A 24,146-nucleotide genomic window follows, 5' to 3' on the forward strand; every position below is an offset into this window, starting at 1 on the left:
CTGTATTTTGCTTCTATCTGTGATTTACAGGGTCCTATTCTTTGCTAGTCTTTCTCCAATTTGTCTGCCGATCTGATTACCAGATGGCTAAAATAAATGTATTGTGTTCATTCATGGTAACAGAAGTTGTCTTTAAGGGTTCTGTCACGGCTGCGCTATCTTTTCCTTTGTACCTACTCCTCCCTCAGTGCATTGATTAGATTTCAGAGCTAGGTTTCATCTGAGGGCCATTCTGCTGAACGCCGCGTTGAAAAAGCATATTACCCATTCTGGGAAGCACACACAGATGACCACAGGATATCACAGGCCAGTCCTAAAGCAACAACTGCCCTCCTCTGCCAAGAAAATAGACTGTGTGATCACCTCAGGACACGGATTTCCAGAGTAAGTATCTGTCACTAACACACATACTAATGCAATCCAAGAAACAGGTGACAGTTGGACAGGAAGAAGGAAGTGAGAAGCGACACATGCACAGCGCGAAGCCAAGGAAGGTAGCAAGACTAGTGAAGACAGCCAACAGCGGAGAAGTTAATGACTCAGAGAGCTGCCCTACACCTCAGGAGCGGTAATTGTTCACTACACGGTTTTGTTTAATCTGGTAAACTGCTACGAACCTGCAAGTAAAGCAGCTAAATAAAAGAAAAAGGCATGAATGCACTGTAGCATGAGGGAACGTGTGCGGTTCCACGCTCTGTCTCCTTTCCTTATGGAAAGGTACACGTGCAATCCGTCATCTGAAGTGATAACACTGTCCTAGAAATCTCTTAAATGAACCCATCCTTGAGTGCTTTTGCTACAGGTGTGAACCAGGTTCTTTACCGAACTGATCTCTGCAATCGGATGTTTCCCAAACCTGAATTCCATTTTGCAAATACCTAACACAATTTATTAGCACTTCAGTGTTAGTCATTTATCCATTAACATATGTGCAGCTTGGTGTTTATTTTCGGCTTAGTACAATACAATAATTCTCCGACTCTTAGTCAAAGCTTAGATGTTGTAGAACTGGCATCTGAGGAACAGCTTTTAATATATATGAGAAGAAGTGTAGTGAATCACCTAGTCAAAACTTAAGTGATCAAACTGACTGAGCGCAGAAGAGTGGCTTCGGAACTAAAAGATGATGAACGCTATATCTTAAAAGACCCAAACCTGTTTTTTACCTTGGGTAATGTTTCCCACTTTTTCTAAAGCATCTGCACTACGTTTAGTTCTTCTAAATTGTATATTGGAAGCTTCATTGGTAATTATATGTAAGCACGGTAAAATTAAAAAACAAAACAAAACAAAAAACAAACCACAAACAACCCAAACCCCACCCCCCAAAAAAACCCAACCCCAACCCCAACCCAACCCAAAAAATCCCCAACCAACCAAACACACACACAAAAACCCCAAACAAACAAACCAACCCCAAACAACCCCAAAACTTAGTGCAGTATAGCTTTTGGTAACGTGTCTGTCGTCTTTATTTAAACTATATTCTTCGCCTTTCAATATTTTTCTAGCCAACAGCAATAATTCCTAAGCATGGCATTTGGAACAGACTGAGGTACAATTATTGAGAAATAAAAAACTCAGAACGCTTGAAAAACAGAAATTAAAAAAATGAGTATACAATGCACCTACATATTTTTTTATGCGCAGCACAAACATATGGTCATAGCAGTGGGATGTATTTTCTTTGTATACTGAGAAGGTTATAAGTATTTTTTGACAGTTATAGAGGGGCAGTCTCGGCCATACACAAGAATCAATAACAACCATGTAAAGCCTACAGCAGTGCACTCTAACAGGCTGTAGGAGACATTACAACGAGCTAAAAGAAATAACTATTTTCAATGAACGTGTTCCTCCTGGATAATCAATTTTTTACACTTCCTACCAGCTGTTCCCACATAGCTCAGGTAGTGGAATGGAAGCAGCTGTCATACAGAATCCATATATTACATGCATGTTATGAGGTTTTCATCTGTCATAGATGTTTTACGTTTGCTAATTTTGATCAGTCATACCGACTTGAGAGCAAGATGAAAACAAATTCACCACTTCTATTTAGGCAAGATGGAATCTACGCAAATACACTAATCTGGCGTGATTCATTCTGGATGGTAAAAAAAGAATACTAATTGTCAATCTCCTAATGCCCCATCCTCGAAACCCCTTTATTCCAGAAGTAAGATTTCATCATTAAAATCAGTTTGCCCCACCGCCCCCATTCAAGAGATTTGTCACAATCATTGTTTCTGAAATATGGAGTTATAAGGTGCCGTAGTAATTACTATGGAATAAACAGCAATTAAGATTGTTCACACAAATAAGCTCAAACTGTTTGCAGTGAATAATTATGCTAATAGTGTTTTTCTACATAATTTGTGCATCCTTCACAACAATTTACTAGAAAATGTGAAATGTAAATTTGATGCACTACTACAAAAGCTCCGAAAATATGTTTAGTTCTTATGATTTTTCCCCACTAATTTAAGAAAGCGCACAACTACAACATACTTCTACATTTGTACATTTAAATTCGAAGAAATCAAACTATGCTGAAATTGAAGCAGTAATTTTCTTTGACTTCAATGAAATCGTCCTAAACCACATGCAACAGACCTGCTCATTGCTTAAACCTCACAGTGTGGTAACACAAATTTCAACAATCTGAAAGAAGCTCAACTTACTGCTATATAATAAACTTTGGCCTTTTCCACCAACTTCCAGTTCTTCTCCAAATCAAGATGCTTTTCCTTCTTATAGCAGTTAGCAGCAGCGAGGTTAGCTACAAGAGACCTGAAAGCAATCACAAAACAGGCATTAGTTCCTCTTTAACTGACACTACTGCACATTTGTCACAAAGAACAAAATTTCTCGAAGACAATCAAGGATCCTAAGGAACATAAACGCAATTAACAAAGAGCCCCATAAAACATATATACTTTGACAGTTTCATAATATTTAAATAATGTATTTTAAGTTTAAATTTAAGCCATATATTAAATAATGTATTTTAAATCCACCGACACAGTTTATGTAACCTATCGCTACTATACTGTTCATGTGCCTTCATTTGCTCAGAATCAACCTTTGGTGCATTTTGTGATCAGCCCCCTCTGCACAGTACAGCATCTGCAGATTTTCACTAAGACTTTTCTAGTACCTAACACCTAAAGGAAAGCAGCTATTCCAGTTAATCTTCTGAAAGTATTTTCCCTCACTAGAACAAAATTGTTGATGGATATGTACGTCTTGCCTTTATCATTTTCCAATGAATAGTTATATTATTTAACAAGGGGTTTGGGTTTTTTTTTCTGTTAGGTTCATATTTTCCTTTAGCAAATGAAAAAGGGTCATGCTGCTCCTTTTAGATGATGAACTGTAAAAAAACCCAACTTTGGCTTAGCTGCGTATTACTGGAAAACTACCAAAAACTCATTTGTACTCCATTCTTTCCTAACAAGTTGTAACACAAGCCACAGGACACAACTTCCATTAGCGAGAACAAACACACTTGTATCGTATTTACTTTGTGACATGTAAGATACATTCTATTTTAAATCCTCCTCTTCGGCCATTCAATCCAGCCTTATGGAACACACAAAACTTAGAGATGTCCTGCTAAAAACAGGTCAGAAAAATATGGTTATGCACTAGCTCTCTGCTCGGGCTACCATGACCAAATCCTTCTGCGCCATTTTATTATGGGAATGTTTAACAACATCCAATATTTAGAGGAGGGGAGTTGGGGAAACAGACACTTCCATGCTGGCATACAGAGTTTTAAATTTAATTTTCAAGATTTAGTGGTCTTAGGATGCACTTTTAACATTAACACATCACTGTTCTGTGATATTTAAATACATTAGCCAGATAAACTATGTATAATTACACATACAACACAGCTATTGAAAACTTTTGCCTTCTCTAACGTGCCTATAATTGACGCTATATGTATCACCCTTTTCCACATGACTGCTACTACAATCCAGGGATGATGGGTTGGAGTGAACTGCTCGTCTGCTTCTCCTGAGCCATGCTTCTGCCCCCAGACCGAGTATCATGTACAGGCGTAGGGAGGGAAGTGCACTAGGAACTCCTGAAGGTTTAGTCCACCTCAAACCAGCATCTTTCCACTACCACCCTTTCCCTTTGTCCTGTTCAATAAAAAGCAAACAAAAGCCCAAAAGAATCTCTTAGGAAGACAGCAACCAAGTCCCCCTGTAAACTTCCTGAAGCACTCATCACTGACAATCCCTGTGAGCTAAACAGATCAAGCATACAAAAATTAAACCAAAAAGTTAGACTAACCTTTTCTGAATATACCAAAATACATAGCACAGTTCTGTGTCATTTCACCTCAGGAATATTCTTGGGGCTTATCTCTCTAATTCTAAAGCCTAAAGGCAATGAGAACTAATGTGAATTTGGAAAATTTAAAAAATACTATTTTAGACCAAGCCTCTGTAGCAGTACAAGTAACAGGGCAAGAAGTTTCATTCTTGATGAATATTATCATTTCAGTGACAGGCAATCCGCAGGAGAACCAAGTAAATCCAAGAAAGGCATGCACATAACTGTGGTAATTTTCTGTAAACCAAATTTAAAAAGCAAATTAAATCTTTCAGTTTTGGCAAACCCTAAATATCTATCAAGGACCTCGCTGGAATAATCTTGCCTGTCTACGTATGACGCTAAGTGAAAAGCAATCATGTTCCAGGAAACTGAGCAAAGGCTCTCTATATGTTTCCTTTCACTTACCACATGCCCGAAACTGTAAACCCAGCTCTCGGTGGCTACATCTAACTCTAGAGATGCTCTGCACGTGATGCGCAATAGAAGATTGTTACGCTGAACACATAGCACCAAGCTTTTCCGAATTAAAACTGTAATTCTAACAGCACTAAGTTCAACATGTGGGACACAGAGAAGGTGATGTTTTTTCAGTGAAATATGGTAACTGGAGGCAGCCAGCGTGCTTCAAATCAAAGCCTAATAGAGACTGCATGCGGGTATTTCTGAGCGGAACGCACAAATCCAAGTCGCAGATTATGACAGTGTAGGTACTACTTTAGAGTTTCATCAGGTGTTAGGATTTTCTTGAAAAGCTCTGAGAAAAAGCGTATTAGTATTGCTAAACTAGAAAATTCAGAGTGGTAATTGGAATTAGTTTAGAACCTCTCCTGCAAAAAGCCAGACAGACTTAGCAGGAACAAGAAACATTCACATCAGGGCATCTGGAACATAAACATACACAACCCCTTACTGGGAAAACCTGGAGTGCTATTAGCCAGCTCCTCCAAAAGAGACAAGCGAGCTGAATTACCTGAAGGAGGAAGTTGTCCCAGCTGAGGCATGGGCTAAGAGATTAGTCAATAAACAGAGGTATCAACTGGGGCCAGGTTGAAGCAATTCTTACAAATACAGAAAACGCTGAAAACCAAGAAACGATCAGAGGGTAATTGAAGATTGAGAATAAACTTGCTCTAGCTAGAAGAAGGGGGGGTTGCACAATAAACCCTTTAGCAGCAACCGTCGGCAATTTCTTTCTGTCTCCCAAGGAGGGAAATGCGTCTCTCGTACTCTGCACACTCTACAGCATGCTCTAAAACAGCGATTGAGATGAAGCCACTGTCTCCAGTATTTGAGCAAACATTTGAGAAAACTGTTTTATGTTAGCAAACCAAACATCCTGCTTAACGAGTCAAAGAAGTACTTGCAGCTATTTTTATGAATAATTTCATCTAAACTTTTAAATTCCATTGAGAGGCATGGCAAGAGATGCACATATTTTTCCTGAATTCATTATGTATGTCTATTGACAGTCTTGACTTCAGTTTCCCATCATGTCATCTAGGAAATGGTGATTGCTACAGGATGCGTACACAGACGCTATGTGACTGAAGAGAGAGAGAATCACAGAGCAGAAACATCTTTGTTGCTTGTCTTCTCTTTGAAAAACTGAATATGGATCCTGGAGATGAAGGGGGAAGTCTGTAGACATTATTAATGTCAAAACTCTAGATGAAGATGAATGAACTTTCTTCCTCCACTGAATATGTACATTCATTCCTGAGAGTAAGACATTATGTATGACGTTAAATTGGGAGGGGCAGGTTGATAAACTGGAGGACAGGGCTATCTATCATTCAGTGGATCTTCAAAAGCCTGGAGAACTGGGCTGACAGAAAACTTGAAGGCAAATGGAAAGCCATACAACTAGGACAGAATAACTCCCATGCAACAATATAGGCTGAATGTTGACAGGATGCAACACAGCTTTGCAGAAAAGGACCTGGAGGAGCTGGTGGACCAGGCTTGGACCACGAGTCAGCACCGCAGCCGCACAGAGAAGGTTACTCACATTCCGGTCTCTATGAGCACGCGTGCAGCCAGCAGGACAAAGGAAGTTATATATTCAGAATGGAGGCGAACCCCTGTTCTGGTCTCCAGACCTCATCTAGAGTTCCATGTCCACCTTTGAGCTTCCAGTACAAGGAAGACACTGACATAACGGAGTGAGTTCAGCAGTAGGCCATCAAGAATATTAGGGAGCTGGAGCACTTAACAAATGAAGAACAGCTTGGGTGAGCCTTAAGAAGAGGTACTTAAGGGGAGACCTTCTTGCCATTTTCAAATATCTAATGGAAGTTTTCAGAGAAGATGGAGCCAGACTGTTCTTGGACACAAGGAACAGACACAAGCTGGAAGGAGGAAAATTCCAACTGGATATCATCAAAAGAATTTCTCCCGTGAAGACTGATCAAACACTGGAACAGGTTGCCCAGAGCAGTTGCACAACCTCCATCCTTGGAGGTATTCAAAACCCAGCTGGACATGGACCTGAAAAACCTGGTCTAACTTCAAAGCTGGCCCTGCATTCTGCAGGGGTTTGGAACAGATGTCCGCTCTAACTAAAATTTTTCCAGGGTTCTACATATTACATGGAAAAATTCTCCCCCCGCCCCGCTCTCAGGTTCAGCTCGTGTTGCTGCCTGTTGCCTTTTCTAATTCTATCCAAAGCACACAGCAACTTCTCAGGAAATTTGGTGTGAATTTTAGTTATTGGACAGCTATCTTGCCTTAATAACTTATACCAACTCCTGATACTGCTTTGAAAGGGAAAGAGCAATTTCTCACAAACGATGGCACCGAAAGCCACAAGGAGAAACCAAAAGGATAATGACAGATATTTTGCTCTTATTGAGAGCCAAAAAGAAAATATTCTTCACGGTAACCGATACCATTTTCATTATTGTTTCAATATCTAGTATCAGAAAATTTACATCATGGCAGAAATCAAGGAGGGTTGGTGTGTGCTGGTAACATCTCAAGATTAAGGCAGACCTGACTGGCTGGTTGTGAAACCTTAAAAAATCATCAGGAGGTAATCAGCAAAGAAGCAGTACACTAGTTCAAGTGTTGTGGGTGGAGGGAGAAAGAAGAAAGCAAAGGGATGTGCTCAGGATAAATGCCTATTGCCTTCATTATCTCTTTCTGAAATTCTTGTTTTTACTAGTTTTATTTCAATACCCAAAATAAATCATTCTATAAACAGGTTCTTACTTATGGGATGCTCTGAAACCATACAAAATACCACACAGACCATTGTTCACCGTCTACAAATATAGGAAACATTGAATATATCATAGAGTTCTGCAGAAGTGATTTTTTTTTTTTTAATACAGCAAAGATAATCTAAAAAAAGTAGCAAATGAAAACATGGAAGACAAAATTCAGAAGAAATTGTTAAGATGTAGACATACAGGATTACCGTTATTGGATTAACTTCTCAGCAACTGCAACAACAAAAAAACCTTTTTTCTTCCTCTTGTATAAAATCAAATTAACCCCTTCAACCAGGCTATATGCCGACACCTATCCTCTTTAACCACGTTATCACCTGCAGTATGCTCCTCACTTGCCATCAAGTACATGCGTTACATGCCAATCAGCTTTCACGTAGGCTGCATAAATGTACTTGTTAACCAGCTTTTGCCTCGCACGCATGTTCTCTCTCCAGAGCAACGGGAAGCTATAAAGTTCAGAAGGTAGTAGTATGTTGTTACCTCACACTTTTCTGCCATAGCACAGCTGCTGTTCTCTAGAAGTATATTAATACCGCCCAGCCCCAAACCATGAGCGGGCAGCCCTGTGCTGTCTTAAACTAATACTTCACCATTCAAATCACAATTTTTCAAGGCCAAATATTCCAAACAAATTATGCTCCTCACACTATGCCAACTGCACTTCTGTCTTAGGAAAATATCAAAGGCCCCTGACCTGTTGTCACTAGTGATGCACGCAGCACAGGTTCCTGTCGGTTCTTCACTCTGCTCGTAATAATGGGCATCCACATGAGCTTCCTCAGCCTTCTTCTTTAAGATCTCTCCAAATTTATCTTTGCCAATGCACCCAAAGAAAGTTGCAGCTTTATAAGGGCTCTGAATCATCCACTACAGATTGACAGGGAAGAAAAAAGAAACAAAACAAAAAACAAATAAAAAGTTAGCATGCATGATATATTATTACTTTTTGCCATTTTTTTTCTCCCCGCTTGCCATATTTAATTCTGTGCCTACAGAGCACTTCCAGCCTTTAAGTAAAAAACATCTGGTACATCAAGGGAGGGAAGGTCAGCAAAGAATAAAAAAAAATTTACCCTTAATGATCCCATTGAGCATTTAATACCTAATGTAAAACTTCAATACACACAGTTCACTATCAAATAAAGTAGATTAGTATGTTTTTACAAGGTATTTCAAAAGAAGTTCCTGTGCTCAAAGGAGATGCCCCTACACTTACATTTAATCAAGCAACATATGGTATCTTTAAAGAAAATTTGTAGCAAATAAGGAAAAGACAAATGAAACAAAACCCCCCAAAAATGCCGCAAAAACCGGAGAGGTAGCACACAGGGAAACCCGTACGCTTGAGAAACCTAGGAAGAAACATTGTGCAACATTCACATTACATACAAAAACTAAAGAGTACTGAAAATAACCGTTTGTGTCTACCATTTAATTACATGCGAAGAAGGAAATAGTCCCCATTTATATTGTTAAACTGCGCATGAAAATATCCATCTCCAACTTCATCAAGAACAGTTGTCACTTGAATTATGAGGAAAGAGCATAGCTGCACAGTGTTGCTAAGGTGCCAGGTGATTTCATAAAGCTCCTCTTTTATTAACACAAAATATGTATCATTCAACTGTAAGTGTAACTCCGTTTTGTACTAAGTTAAAAAAACAGCATTTAGCAGTGAAGTAAAATCAAGAGTGAACTGAAAAAATAAATGTGGAGAAACAATGATAGGCCCTACTCTGTTGGTGGTGAGTCAACCAGCTGAAGTCATTATAATTCACTCTAATTACAGTCAGAAAGCTTATCCGCTCAATCCATAGTATGAATTAAAGGCTACATCAATTTACTGCTATACTAAAACCCTACTTATAATTGTTTCCTAATCAAGTTTTAAATAAACGACAATGTCTCCATTACAAAGCAGCATTAGTGGTAGCCGTGGGTTGTAGAAAGGTCAAGTAACTGCGTTGCAAATACATGCTTAGTCACATCTTTATTACTTCCAGCTCCAGGGTAGGGGAAAAACAAAATATTTAGTCACGTAAAAGTCTTCATTAATGAGGCCAAGGTGGGCAAAAGTTGCAAGGCCTCTTTCCTGCAGCAATTTAATGTATATAAAGTTTGTGTCGTCAGATGGTGGCAGCATTCAATCTCTCATTCATGAAATGCACACTGCTTATGCTCTGCTAATCCGTTCCATATCACTCTGATATAAATTAAGAAAACCCCTAACAAGAGAATTATCTACAATAACCTTGTATTTTACATACATTTGCACACACATAATACACGTTTGCTTAGTGTTCATTTAGGATGTCTTAGGAACAGCAAACTGTTATATCTGGACCTATGTTTAAGTAGAACAGATTACTTAACAAGACTAAAGATGCTGTGACCTACTGTAAGCAAGTATGGAACCAATTTCCACACCAATAAGAACAGAAGTAGCTGAAGCCTTGTGCCCCATGTTGAAAAGCATGCCTCGCTTTCTCAGATAACAAGAATTAATAGAGATCACTATGAACAGCACTTATCAAAGCATCAAACCCTGACAATTCTTCAAAAAACTTAAGACTTCAAACTGCACCTTAGGCTTACAACATTATTTCAAATGACATAACTTTTCCATCCTTTATATATAAAGTCTGACAACATTTGGAGCAGTAGTAAGCAATATTTCACACACATCTCTGAAAAAAGATTTTCTGTTCAAGTATCACAGTTTTGGCTATTGGCAGCAGCTCAATTTGAATTCAGATGTGATGCAAGCCATATATAACTCTCACAATCCTTACTTTAAATGAAAGTAAAGTTATTCTCCAGAATCAGAAGTCATGATCCAGGATTTCTTGAGATGAACCTCTGTATGTTGTGCAGACCACTTCTTCCATAAGCAGTGGCTCTGCCCATACCCATGACTATCTCAAACACAGGTATTATATGGAGGGAGGATATTCCCCCTGTATAGACACCCTTTTCATTTGAACATCTGAGCTATGTTAAGCAACACTGAGGAAGATGGAAAAGTAGTTCAGCGGTGTTTCTGGAAAGATCCTCTCATCACAGATCTCCAGTGACAGATACTCCCAGCTTCTTGGAATGATCTCCACATATTCCTGCAATACGGTGGTGAGTGCTTGCTGGTTGCAGACCCCCTCCAAACTGTTCCTCCCTCACCTCAGCTAAAAGGCTACATATTAGTAAAGGCAAAACCCAGACGTCACGTTACAAACAAGATGAAACTGAACTATAGAAATCTCTCTGTGTCATAGCATTGAAGTTGCACCTAGGGGAACGAGTCACAGCAGGCATTTTTTGCATCCGTGTAAAAAAAAAACAAGAGACAAAAAAAATTGACCCTGGATTGGAGTTTAATTTTTAATAACCCAATATGGAAAAAACAGGCTTCTGTAGTGTACTTCACACACCGTTGTTATTAGCAATATTTTGGCTAAAACACTCTGAACGGGAATGGGGGTCAGTCATCACAAGACATTTATCACCATGAAACAGTCATGCAGCATTATACCTAACATCAGTTGAAGGCCGATAACTGCACACATTAATGCCAGGTATATGGTTATCTAAACTGCAAATTCATTTTATAGATTTATGTGGAATACAAGATTTAATTGAATGAAAAAGACTTTAAACAGAAACGGAAAATGACCCAGCTCAGCAGGCACTAGCATAATGAGTTAATTATCTAGGGTTTGGCTAGGCAGTGAGGCAGCTATTAACTAACTGTATTGACAGTCTGGTCAGGAGAGGTTGGCACCTGGCCACACCATGAATCCTCACCATCACCCAAGGGAATCTGAGGCTGTTAATGGCCCAGAGACAGAAGTGTCAGAAGTAGGAACTTATCATGAAGGAACACGACAGCCTCTGGAGGGGCATACCACAAAGGAAACTCAAAATCTAGAGTGGTTGATGAAATATAATGTGTTTCTCCACCCTGAAGTTGTCTTCTGTCAACGCAGCGTGGACATCAGGTACACACAAGGACTGTCCCTGACCCTTTGACAAGAATCCAGAACAGAGGAATAAGCATGGGAAGTAGAATACCTTTCAGCTATTCTCTTGAGTTAAATAGATTGCATTTTCCTTACGTTTTTGTTGTATGCACCCTGGTAAACTAAAAACTAATATTAACTTTTTAAAATTTATTTCTTGCCTTTAGCATAAACTCTGTCTTAAAATCGGGCTGATTTCAAAATAAGCATCATCTAATATCAGATTACCCTATTCCTACAGGCACATTACTCTGTATAATAGCAATAATTCCTTTGGAAGTCAGCACTTCCAAAAGAGGCCAGCACCCCGGCCACTCAAGGATACACTGGAGAGTGACAGAACGCTGCTCTCCTTATTTTCATGAGGCTAACTTGGGCTCACAGTAGGAGGAGTATCTGTTCAAGTGTTTTTTTCATTATCAGAATTAACAGGGTGAACTGTTTGGCATGCTTAGATATCAGAGAAGTGTAAGAACCTTTGTGTTCCAGAGAGTGGGTGGCAACTGCAGAGAACATCGTCTTTTCTTGCAAGATGTTGAGATGCCAAGAAAACTTGGTAACAAGTAAAACTTCTGAAGACTCAGCTGTGACTTTGTGGGACTGCTTGGAGTTAACTATGTCCCACTCCTTCATATCCTCAGACTCAAAGATGTGGTACACCTATCTCCTGCTTTTGTCTGATTAGAAAACAGCTTTGAAAACAACCTTTCCTCTGAGTTACAGAGCACTTCTAGAAGCACTTCTTCCAACACTAGAAGGGACTTGACTTTGATTGCCTGCTTAATGGGGTCTTTTGAGAACAACATTCAAGATGAGATGGCAGTTACCTGAATGGTCCCTTCCACCCTAAAAATAAAGCAAATGCCCCTTCATACTATGCTAAAGAAAATCAGTGGTCTTAAGGAATTAAAGAAAGGGAGAGAACTGAGTTCTTTGATTTGCATTTCCCAAGTTTATACTGTTTAGCTTGAGAATGCCATGCTTCTGCCACAGGGGCAGAGTCCAGTATCCCACATGGCAACACTCGATCCGTATTCAAAGCTCTTCTTTGCTGTTCCTGCAACGTTCACTGTAGAGGAGGACCTCTACTTGAAAGGCACAAAGCGGCAAAACTAAATACTTGATCTAATTTGCCTCACCTCCAGCTGCAAAGATCTTCCCCTGCAAAAGGAGAGCCTGTTACTGCTGGGTCCTCAGTACACAGCCCCATGAGACTTAAAAACATTATACTGATGAAGCTTAAGACAGCTTTATAGCCCTCTCACTAAAACAAAGATCCCTCAGAAATTATTTCATCCTACTCTGACTCTGCTTTGCTGTAGGTGCCACTGTTAACGGGACAACATCGATAATCACAACAAGGAGGCTGATGAAGATGCTCACTGTCAGCCCCACGTTGTTCTCCAGCTGAACTCCTTAGCTCCTGAATTCTTTTTTAAAGCTGCAGCCAGTAGTGCATTTCCACATCTGTCAGTCGTCTTAAACTAACAACGCCAAAGCTCACGAAGCTTTGCTTAGGCTGACATACCTTCTGCGCGTAGGATTTTTCAGCTGTAGACTTGAATCCTAAATGCCTAAGAACTGACAACACAACAGGAAGCATTATGCCCCTTCACAGTGAAGGATCTTCAAAACTCATTAACGCTGAATACAGACATCTGAAGTGCATCTGAAGTGTGTTATTTGAAGCTGGACTCTTCTCTGCATGATCTGTCAAAACTGATCTTATTTTAAATTGCAGCTTGCAGAGGAGAGGACTCCAAAGGCCTAAAATTAGCTGAGACTTAACATGCTTGCTACAATCTAAACAATGGTAGCAACTACTCATGAACCATTCTTTTTAGTAAATCAGAACAGAAATGGCTTCTTTTTATACTCTATTTGGAGTATCTCTTCTTTTTATATTCTGCATTTTAGAATGAGTCAATACACTTCTCAGAAGGTTTCACCAGTCTGTTGTACCCTTAGGACATTTCCCATCACCAATTATATACACAGTTCATTAAAAAGCTCTTAGGAATATTTTTAGGAATATTTTAGATGCTGAAAGAAAATAAACCACACCTTATCTTAGAAAATCAGATAAAATGAGAAAAAGTGGCATCAAAAACTAAATCATCATATCTATCTCAAAAACAGGAAAACCTGACAACATGCAAAACAATCCTAAAAGAAGGTAACAGTGCCACTGTTCCAAGTGAGGTCACTCATTTCTTGCAAATGATGTGATACACCTCAAGCACAACTAGAATGCAGTATTCTGTTACTATTACACATCCTGCGTAATTTAAAATCCCTGCCGTGGTGGGTTAACCCCAGCCAGCAGCTAAGCCCCCACCCAGTTGCTCTCTCAGTCCTCCCCCTCCTGGGAGGATGGGGGAGAGAATTGGAAGGGCAAGGGTGAGAAAAAAAAAGCACAGGTCAAGATGAAATGGTGCAAAGGCAATCATTCACCATCTCCCACCAGCAGACCGATGCCCAGCCAGTTTTGCAGCAATGGCTACCTTCAAAAACCTCCCCTTCCCTCCCTGTCCCCAACAGTTTTATTGCTAACTATACCCCATACAGCCTGGAATCTCTCTTTGGTCAGCTGCCCTGGCTGTGTCCCCTCTCCCAGCCTCCCTCCCACCCCACAGCCTACTTGCTGGGGCAGCAGACTGAAAAAAGAGAAGGCCTCAATGCTGTGCAAGCATTGCTCAGCAATAGCTAAAACACTGCTGTGTTGAACAACACTGTTTTGGTGACAAACCTAAACCACAGCACCATATGGGCTGCTATGAAGACAATCATCTCCACCCCAAGCAGACTCCATCTACCTACTCAGGAATCACTGTTATGAGAATACAGCATCAAGACGCTGGAAAACCGATGAGATACTACAGACTTGTTCCAACACCTTTGCAACCTTTTTTCCTCTTTCTTTTTTTCATTGATCAACATTTAAAGATTACAATGGCTATTATCACATAATGGCCATGGAAAAGGAAAAAATAAGCTTATCTTTATAAAAGCAGGCTTGCAAAAAGGAGCCCCATGTCCTGTACAGTAATTCTTCCACCATTAGCTGAAGCTGCCAAATCTTGCATAAGGAAGTGATATTGTTAAAATGCATGACAACACCCTCAAGCAACTTCCAGTCAAATGAGATAAAAGTGATAATATTTTTCAAAGGAAAAGACTAGCTAAAGCCTTGCAATGAGAGAAGTATCTGCATCTTACCAGGATTTGGTTCAACACGTACCATCCCAGTTTCTGCACAGGAGTATCTATTAGTTTTAATGTGGCACCACAAGTTGCATTTTGCGATAGCTTTTCAAATTAAGATGTCTATCAAAACACTGAGAGTCCAGGAGCAGTACTTCGTTCACTTCTACATTTAAAAACACAAAGCTAAACCTGCCTCTTAACAATATCTATAATCCAGATAACTACTTCAGTGCTGCTATTCTTTTGTATTGTTTCCTGTTCTTTCTGTCTTGCTCTTCATCTGCTTGCCCACTGCTCTATTTTCAGGCTAGTTTGTTAGCTTCTTGCTGTACAAGGAAATACAAGATTAGGTTCCATAATTAGACGTGTAGTAGCCATATTCCAAAGTTTCAATGTGGACAAAAGCTAGCTCTCTTTTATTCCACCCCTTAAACAGTGGCCAGTCTAAGCACCTCATTCCCATGTCCCTTACTCCATCGCCCCTGTATCCTGTATTTACAATGCTACAGTTCTGCCTCAAACACCTGAAGTGCTGCAGCCTCTCTTCTGAAGTTCAGCATGCCTTATCTGAGGCCAAAGGCAGAACGCCTCCTGCAAGACCTTCCAAGGCACGTAACTGAGACTGCAGCTGGCCGCGTGCCCCGGCTGCATGCCCCTTCCCTGTTTGAAGGGCAGAACCCAAGGCATCAACCACCTCCTTGCTGTTTGACCTCATGTGTCACTCCCCTTCCCTTTCCACAACATCAGCATAGTCCCTTCTCGAAACTGGGTAAAAGATGATACACCTACAAAGCAGGGCAGGCCATGCCAGTTCTTCATCACTCAGTTACATGAAGGGTGTCACAATGGTAGTAATTCCAGGTTTACTTGGGACTCTTCTGCAGCTGTTTCAGTGTAGACAACTGTTTATCAAGAAACCTGCTAATGTTACAAAGCTATGTACAAGGTAAGGCTTAAGAGTACCTTTACCAGTCAAAACTCGAAGATACTCACTTCCTTGCTGAACACTGAGAGAAACGTGGCAAAATGGCAAATAAAGTACAACCAAAAAAAAAGGTCTCGTTACTCTGTGGCTAGAAGCTGCAGTGTCAAGCTCTTAATGCAAGCACATTAACACCAGGAAAATGGAACATCATACTTGGGTACAGTACAACAGACTCACTGGGCAGCTGTACACGTCTGTTAACCACGCCTCAGCCTATTCTACCTGTAAAGAATTAGCGCTCGCTTCATGGAGATACAAGGAAGACTGATAAACATTTTAAAAAGGCCTTGAAATTCTCCAGTGTAAAACACGGTATACATATTTAAGTACTAACCTGTAAGTGAAGTTGATATTGTTGCAAAGTGACATTTTAGGATATTTCACATATGATTTTGCATATCTATAACCTTAGAACAAATCTTCCTTTTCAAAATGCGTGCATATGTCACACTCACTCCCCTGCTAGATGATGTGCAGTGTCAATGAATACACCCACACTGGGAATGACGGCAAAAATCTGCAAGTGAAGAGGCTTCTTTCATTGTCTGGCAGTGCAGAATTCATAAAGCCCAAACTGTAAACAGCTGCCTATCAGCTTGTATCAGCAATAGTATCAAAAACAGATGGCAAAGGTCAAGTCAAAGTTTATTGACAATGATGAACTTTGACAGCCTCTATTAAATTACTTCTTCTTTTAAGGTGTATGTGATCAAAGCAGCAGCGAGATTTTCACTCGGTCACATAACAAGCTATTTGTTGAGATTGAAACATCTGGTCAATATCTCCTAACACTGCAATTTCATGCACAGTTAGCAATAGGGTACATTTCTTCTCCTCTTCTTACAGGGTCCATAAGGGTGGCACATATGGCTGATCATTTCATTCAAAAAGGTTTCAATTCCAGGCATTACATACAATTGCCTCTATGCTTTATAGTATTTTAAGTCTACCTACCATCGTTTTCCATCATCACTGCTGTCTGCTCTACTCTTTGCTATAAAAGCCTACAAATATGACAGAGCACTTAAAGCTTAACAGCTTTTGACTAGTGGAGTTAGAAAGCAGTTAAGGCAAGGGAGTTTTTAAAGTGGGAGGTCTTTCTCTATCTGTTGTCAAGAATTCCCAATGCATTAAACTATTTACCAAAGCTCTCGTAACACAGATTATCATTTTAGTTGTAACAGCAAACCCTTCATTTATAAGGCATTCTCCAGCAATTAGAGATCACCCTTTTAACTCATAAATTATTATACATCTTACAAACATACAGCATTCATTATATTTCAAGTGAACGTGTGATAATTGTAAGAACTTGTGATAATTGTAAGAATCATAATCCTATTTCTCAACCTGAAATAGCAAGAAGACACAAAATGTTGTCTATCCCAAATGCTGAGAAATGCCTGCCTTTGAAATTATGCATCTATGTTGCCACAGCAACAAGTAGTGGATAATGTGAAGTGTACTTCACCCTTCCATTTCTAAACCCCAATCTTTTTGGCAAAAGAAGAGGAGGGCTAGTTGCAAACATGCCTACAGAAAGTACATTTCAAAGAATTTTCAGTTGCTACTAAATAACCTCTATTTTTATTCAGTTAGTGGTTGATTTCCACACCTCATTCCTACACTGGCTGACTCCAAGAGTATCTGAAACTTAGAAGTTTACCTAGTAGTTGTGGGAAGACACTGACTCAAACTCCTCACTATAATCATGCATCGTGCCCTGATGCTGCACCAAAGCCATAATGGAGGGGCGGGCAGGGAAGGGAGAAGGTAGATAATCTCCGTGCGGGAAAGTCTACAAAATGCTTGAGCAGAGACAGCCCTCAGGGATGTCACTAAAGATGCCTGGGCTTTTCTGGAGAGTGCGTTCACTTTCGGCACTATGGCTTTTATTCAGTAGTACCTCATCGTTCTGAAGGAATGGGATACATAACCTAGATTTAAAAAACAAGAATCAGTACTCTCCACTAGAAAATGAGGGGTTTCATAAATGCCAAGGTCTGGCTTACAGGTAACAGAACAAGTTCACCTGTTGTAAACATAAGCCTAAATAAGAACCTGTCACACCACGCCACAAAGGCAGACAATTAAGTCAGGAAAGCAAGTCATTAGCTGTCACTTAGCACTAGCAGCACTGGTGTAGAAATTAAATAGTTAGCCAGATTCTAACTGTTTTTTTGATAGAAGTGCGAAGGAGGAAATGTTCCAGGAGCTCCAAACAAAAGTGATGGGATTAGCACTATTAAACTGCAAACTTTTTTCAAGAAACCCACAACAATCCCACCCAGTCGCAAAGGATGCGAGTTCATCCTAAACTTTATTGCATATGTACAGCAAGGCTTATAGTATTGTGGTGGAGCGTTACACCTAAGCTGCTAAGAAGTTTATTTCTTCCAGAGTTAATAAAGAAGTGTCTCCAGAAGGGATTAGGAGAACATAAGTTAAAATAAAATTTTAAAATAAAAGATTTCTGGTCTCTCTCCTCTAACTTCAAGGCTTTCTCTCATTAGGCTAGGAGCACTCTGGTTGACCGACTTTGGAAAGGTGATATTAGGCTTTAAGTCGACCCCATTAGGGATTAATATTTCAGGACTGGCCTCGGCTAAGTGTTATCCCTTATCCTCCATCCACAGTTCCACATGGAAATGCATCCCCTCCTGGGTTCAATATTCTTCAGGAATGATCCCCCTCCTAAGGCAGAAAAATGAGAACCAACTGAAAAATGACTGCCTTAGGACAGGCAAGTCTCCAAAAAGCCTCTGGATTCCTCATGTGTGACTTCCAACCACATGGAGCTGGAAATGCACCATGTCCACCAAAGATTCCGGGGGAATACGGGACCCACAGCATGCACGTGAACAATGATTTGGAGGAGGACTCATACATGCTCTCACAAAATAATGAAAGTAATCGCCACTGTGTTCCCAAGAGAAAGGACTCACTTCCTCAAAAGTTTGTGTTACCGAAACAAATCTGTTATTATGTTTATTGCTGTGTACAAATATTAACCCCTTACCTTCAGCAGTTCAGAAAGGAACAAGGAACTTTGGATAAAGTATATACTTTCACATTTCTAAGTTACCATTTAGGTTCTTCCTCCAGTACCAACTAGATGTAAGGTCAATACAGAATATCAGCTGCACAAGAAGCACTTACTTCTTACCATTGCTTGCCTACTGACATCAACAAGCCTGGACAAACGGCTGCTGCAAGTAATGCTCCGTGTGGATGGTTCATCTGCAGAGGAGGTTCGGCAGTTCTCCCAGCCGCTGGTCCCCTGCAGGTACCCTGCAACGCCCCTGCCCACGGCTCCACTCCCTGCTCCGCGCCACCGCTCCTGGGCTGGGAATGCTGCAGGCCGGTGCAGAGGACGTCTCCGAGCCCCTGAGGCCGATGCTTTTGCTAAGGCAGCGATGGTATGCCGCTCCTCCACAGTAGTTAATATTATCCCCTCATGTAAATAAATGTTTTTTATTCTATTCACCAGTAACTGAATGGCAACAATCTTATTTTTCCTATTTCTGCATCTCTTAAGCATATAAATCACAATCACAGAATGACAGAATCACAGGTTGGAAGGGACCTCAGGGATCATACTGTATTGTATTTGCTCCAGCTCACAAGGATCACTTTTCCCCTTGCCAGGTTCATCCATAATGCCTTTAGATTTGCTGTGGTGGGACACAAGCAATACCTTTGCCAAAACAATCTGAAGCAGCTTCTGTTTGTCATAAACTGTAAAGATACTCCATTCTGATTCCTAAGAGATCAAACAAAATAGCAAAATACAATTATTTATTATAGTTTTGATTACTTTTAAACTGATAAACTCCTTCCTTCATGGTGTTTTTATATTTGATTGTAACAATTTTATTTTTTTTTTTAACCAAAATGGATGACAGAAGTCACATATAACTACGTGCCATTGAAAGCAGCGCTTCACACGACCTGAATTTTTTTGGTGCATGGCTCAGACACTCTAGTAAGTTCAAGTAATTTTCACAGAACAGATAATTTAGTCACCAGCTCCTGTGTACTTCTGAAAAAGAGCTGCAAATTGCTCTTAAATTTGTTTTTCCTGAATTCAACAGTGGTGAAGATACTCGACACCAGACAGCCTCAGCACTAACTCCCAAACCTAATTTGGCAGCATTGGAAGGTAAGGGAAATCTTACATTTGCTAAAATGCTGGGTTTGATTCAAAAGTGTCAACTCTCTTACTGTTGGCTTCAAAAATCGCAGGATCGGGCCTGATGAACTTTATCTAGTCTTTTGTACAACATGAAATATTTTTTCTAACTCTAAAATAAACAGAGAGAAGAAATCCACACATGAAACACTAAGGAGCAGATGCTTCGCTCACAACCGTACAGCCGTGGTCCAGTTAATATCCTTTGAGTGAGGCATATCTTGAAGTTAACGATTTCCTTTTCCAGTTTCCTCTGAGAAGCTGGAAAGCCCAGACCCAGTTGTGATCTCAATTAATCCAGTTTCACATTGATGCAAATTTATTCACTTTAACAGAGTGGTGCATTATGCAGACACAAATGAAATCAAATCCATACCTAGCATGACCCTCTATATATTATCTTTTCATTTGGTAATTTATTTTTTATCTTACCTAAAGGAGTACCAGCAAGTACGTGTGTACAGCTTTACCATTTCAGCATTTTAAAAAACTGCCCAATATCATCTTCTACAATGTGTGTACTGACAACTATTGAACTACAATAGTTAAGAAGATCTATGTCAAGGACTGACAGCCAGCGCAGGAGACAGAGAGTACCACTTGAAGAGTTAAGTAAAATAAGGAAAAAATGCTTCATCTGCATTAAAGTATCTGCAACAATAAAACGCCGAATTTTGAAAAGCCAACAATTTATGAAACAGAATATGGAATATTCTGTCTTTCCTTTTTTCCATGAACATGGCAAATGAAGAATAAATTATAACTGGAATTCCTGCAAGGTTAACAAACTATACTGATTTGTTTTTAAAAATGATAAATAGACTTCACTTTAAAAATATGCTTTCATTACAGCCACCATCCCAAAATATTCAAGTTGCAGGAACAGCTCCCTAAGCACCTTACTTGTGTATTCACATTTGCTGAAGGTCAGGTAAATGGCCTGTCAAATCACTCAGATACCATAAACCACTGAGCGACCACGAGTGGCCCTTACGAACACCTAATTTAGTGACAGGCATTTCAGTTCACTCTTATGATCCTACTGGTAACAAGATCCTTTAAATATGGACAAAACGAGCATCTCTGAAAACGTGCTTCTATCCCCAAAATTCACCAATTTACGATTTTCTCATTTACATTTTTTCTGTATTTTGGAATGCTTGCTATTGACAAATACTGTACTGTAAGGGTGAAATGCCAATTCACAACTTGGTTTTGAAAGGCAAGAGTTGGAATAGCTACCACCGAAGAAAGACAAAAGAAGAATCAGAGAAATATCCAGAAGGAACTGCTTTCCCAAACATGCTCTGGGACCTTTTTGTTCCTACCAGCATAATAACCAATAACTGTTAAAAAAAAAAAAGTATAAAACCAAATTAAAAATGTTTTGGCCAAAATTTGGTGGGATACACTCTTGTCTTGTACGTGTCACAGAGCACGGCCAGTGCTATTAAATGAGATAAAAATCTTCACCTGATACACTGGCAATACAGTAACTTGATTAGTTGTTATGAAGTCTGGTTCTTTCCTCGTGGGCAATTCCAGATATCCAGAATTATCTGCCCTTCTTTATAACAAATCTGTCATAAAATGTTTCCATCTGAGCACATATGAGAGTCCATTTACTTTTTAAAGAAATACCTTTATGTATGCTTTATAGAAGAAGAAGATGTAAAACAGGCTAAGCAATAACGTAATTCAACAATCTCTCGTTTTCTCCTCGGGCATTTACTGCTTTCATCAGCATCAGGCAAGCCAACACCCCATATCTTGCTTGCACTGGCTGCAGGATGTGCTAATCGTGAACCCTGACCATCCAACGTATTAGACAGCATGCACTTAATCGGAAACCCTAACTGCATATGTGCTAATTAATTTGAATCTAAAATTATCACATTATTGCTTTGGTATTTTGTATAATAATTTTCTGTCCAGCACAAAATCCATCAAATTAGACTTGCATGAGTATAAATGTATTTAACTTAAGATCTAAGGAAAATTAAAATAAAGTGTTTTCAAACTAAAAATATCTTGGGATATTTTCCTTCTCGGAAAGATAAAAACTGCAACATAATTTTAAGGATTCTTTCTGGAGTTTTTGGATATTGCCATTATTGTTAGCAGTTCTACTAACGTTAATTACATCATTACATGATTACCCATGGATAACAACTTGTAATTCCATCTACTTATTCTCTATAGAGGCAGAGGAACACAGTAGATTAGGAGGCTGTCAAGATGATAAAATGACATCGAATGCAAATTTGTATTTGTAATACAGCATGCAAGATTTGGAAATGCTACTTAAAACAGAAGCAGCAAACTAGCTTCAGGCACTGAATGTATGCTTCAGGCAGTGAATGTATGAAAAAGTGCTAATACATTAGAATATCTGAAAGTATAACAAAAGAAGACCCTATCTAAACTTCATTAAGAGGAGAATCTGTCAATAAACCAACTGAAAGACAAGGACGTGTCAATATTAAAACACTCACCAGCTATAACTGCTACATCACCATTTCTCTAGATGCAAAAGCTGACAAATACAGTCAACTCATTAGTCCTTATTTTTAATTTTCCAGAACAAATTCTGAAGTGTTTCAGATACTTTTAATCTCAAAGCCAATTTTCTGCTCATACTTATACTGGTGGAACCCGACTGATATCAGTGGGATATACCAGTATGGATTAAAAGAGAATCTGGTCCTATTATCTGAATTCTGGTGAGTTGTTACTTGTTACACGTAGTAGATGACTATGCAAGGCTCAGCCCTCAGGGTACAAATACGTTGCTCTATTAGTGGGCTGTGAGGACATTCATTAGTAACTAAAGCAAATTGAAACCCAACAGATCAGATCACTGCGAGACACCGTTATGAAAGGACTGCCTATGCATATGATTTTAAAGCCAACATCACCACTTTCTATTCCTAAGAAAATACAAAACCATTTCTTTTTACCAGTTTAGGTACAAAAACTACTTCTATAAAACCAAAACAATTTAATGTTAAAAAAAGCAAGCTGAAATTAAATTAGAACGTCCAGGTGTTAAAGAAGATTATTTCTGCAGGTCCATTATTTTAGAAATGTTGAAAGCTCTCATCCCTTTATTAACATGACTTCACCCACTCTGGAAAAGGCTGTAGATATTTGATGCATTATACCAGGTTTTTTTTGTGGGGGTGTGTGGGGGGTGTGTGGGGGTGTGTGGGGGTGTGTGTGGGGGGGTGTGGGGGTGTGTGGGGGTGTGTGTGGGGGTGTGTGTGGGGGTGTGTGGGGGGTGTGTGTGGGGGGTGTGTGTGGGGGGGGTGTGTGGGGGGGGTGTGTGGGGGGGGTGTGTGGGGGGGGTGTGTGGGGGGGGTGTGTGGGGGGGGTGTGTGGGGGGGTGTGGGGGGGGTGTGTGGGGGGTGTGTATTGAAACTAGAGAGGGGCTTTGTTTGTTTGTCAATATTCTTCTTAATATGGCAACATGGTTACTCTTACTTTAAGACAGTCTAAACCAGGACTGGACAAATGGTACTGAAGGCTACAGGCACCCTGCTACTGGCCAGCAGCAGCAGTGGCCGGGGCAGCAGGCCGCCTTTGCAGATATCTGGTCTGCGATGCATCTACTCCCACATTCACACTTTATTGTGCCACATATCCCTGTACAGGCGCTGCCCCGGGGACACAGGCTAAGAGACGGCCAGGATGGGTTCTCTCTCCGGGGTCCTACTCTCCAGGGAGAAGGTGTGAAGGAGCAGCAGTACACAATCCACATCGTCTGCCTAGGGGCTAGTTGCCATCACTGCCATTGCTTCTGGTTTTATAATTTTTATTCACCCTTTATTTTGCCAGTTTATTTTACTATTATTTTTCAAAAAACAAGTTTAGGTGTCACAAGGATAAATCAATTTTTGAGAGGCTGAAATCTGTTATGCTCTAGGTTACACACAGAAAGAAACTTCAGAGGAGCAAGACCGCAATCATCAATTTCTCAGAGCGCCTGGCAAGCATTTACAATGTTTAAATTTGGCCAATACGGCTGCTATTTCTACCGATGAAATGCAACATGGTAACGAAGATTCTTCATTTTCAGACCTCTCTGCTCTTCTCCTGAAGTGCACATCCACTTACATTTTTGCTATACAGACTCCATAGAGCAGAGAAGAATTTTCTTATTC

General features: G+C 39.9%; 1 protein-coding gene across 6 annotated transcripts in view; it reads right to left on the reverse strand.

Moving 5' to 3' along the window:
• The window catches only part of ADK (adenosine kinase), a 298,134-nt gene that overhangs the window by 147,777 nt on the left and 126,211 nt on the right, over nt 1–24,146 (reverse strand). For all 6 annotated transcript variants that reach the window (XM_075109456.1, XM_075109455.1, XM_075109457.1 and 3 more), the window contains 2 exons: nt 8,281–8,453; nt 2,685–2,793 (listed from right to left, as the gene is read on the reverse strand). In XM_075109456.1, the coding sequence (XP_074965557.1) occupies nt 2,685–2,793; nt 8,281–8,453 (282 nt within the window). The remainder of the gene's footprint in view (nt 1–2,684; nt 2,794–8,280; nt 8,454–24,146) is intronic.

This window comes from Phalacrocorax aristotelis, chromosome 14, assembly GCF_949628215.1.
Source record: "Phalacrocorax aristotelis chromosome 14, bGulAri2.1, whole genome shotgun sequence".
Taxonomy (NCBI): Eukaryota; Metazoa; Chordata; class Aves; order Suliformes; family Phalacrocoracidae; genus Phalacrocorax; species Phalacrocorax aristotelis.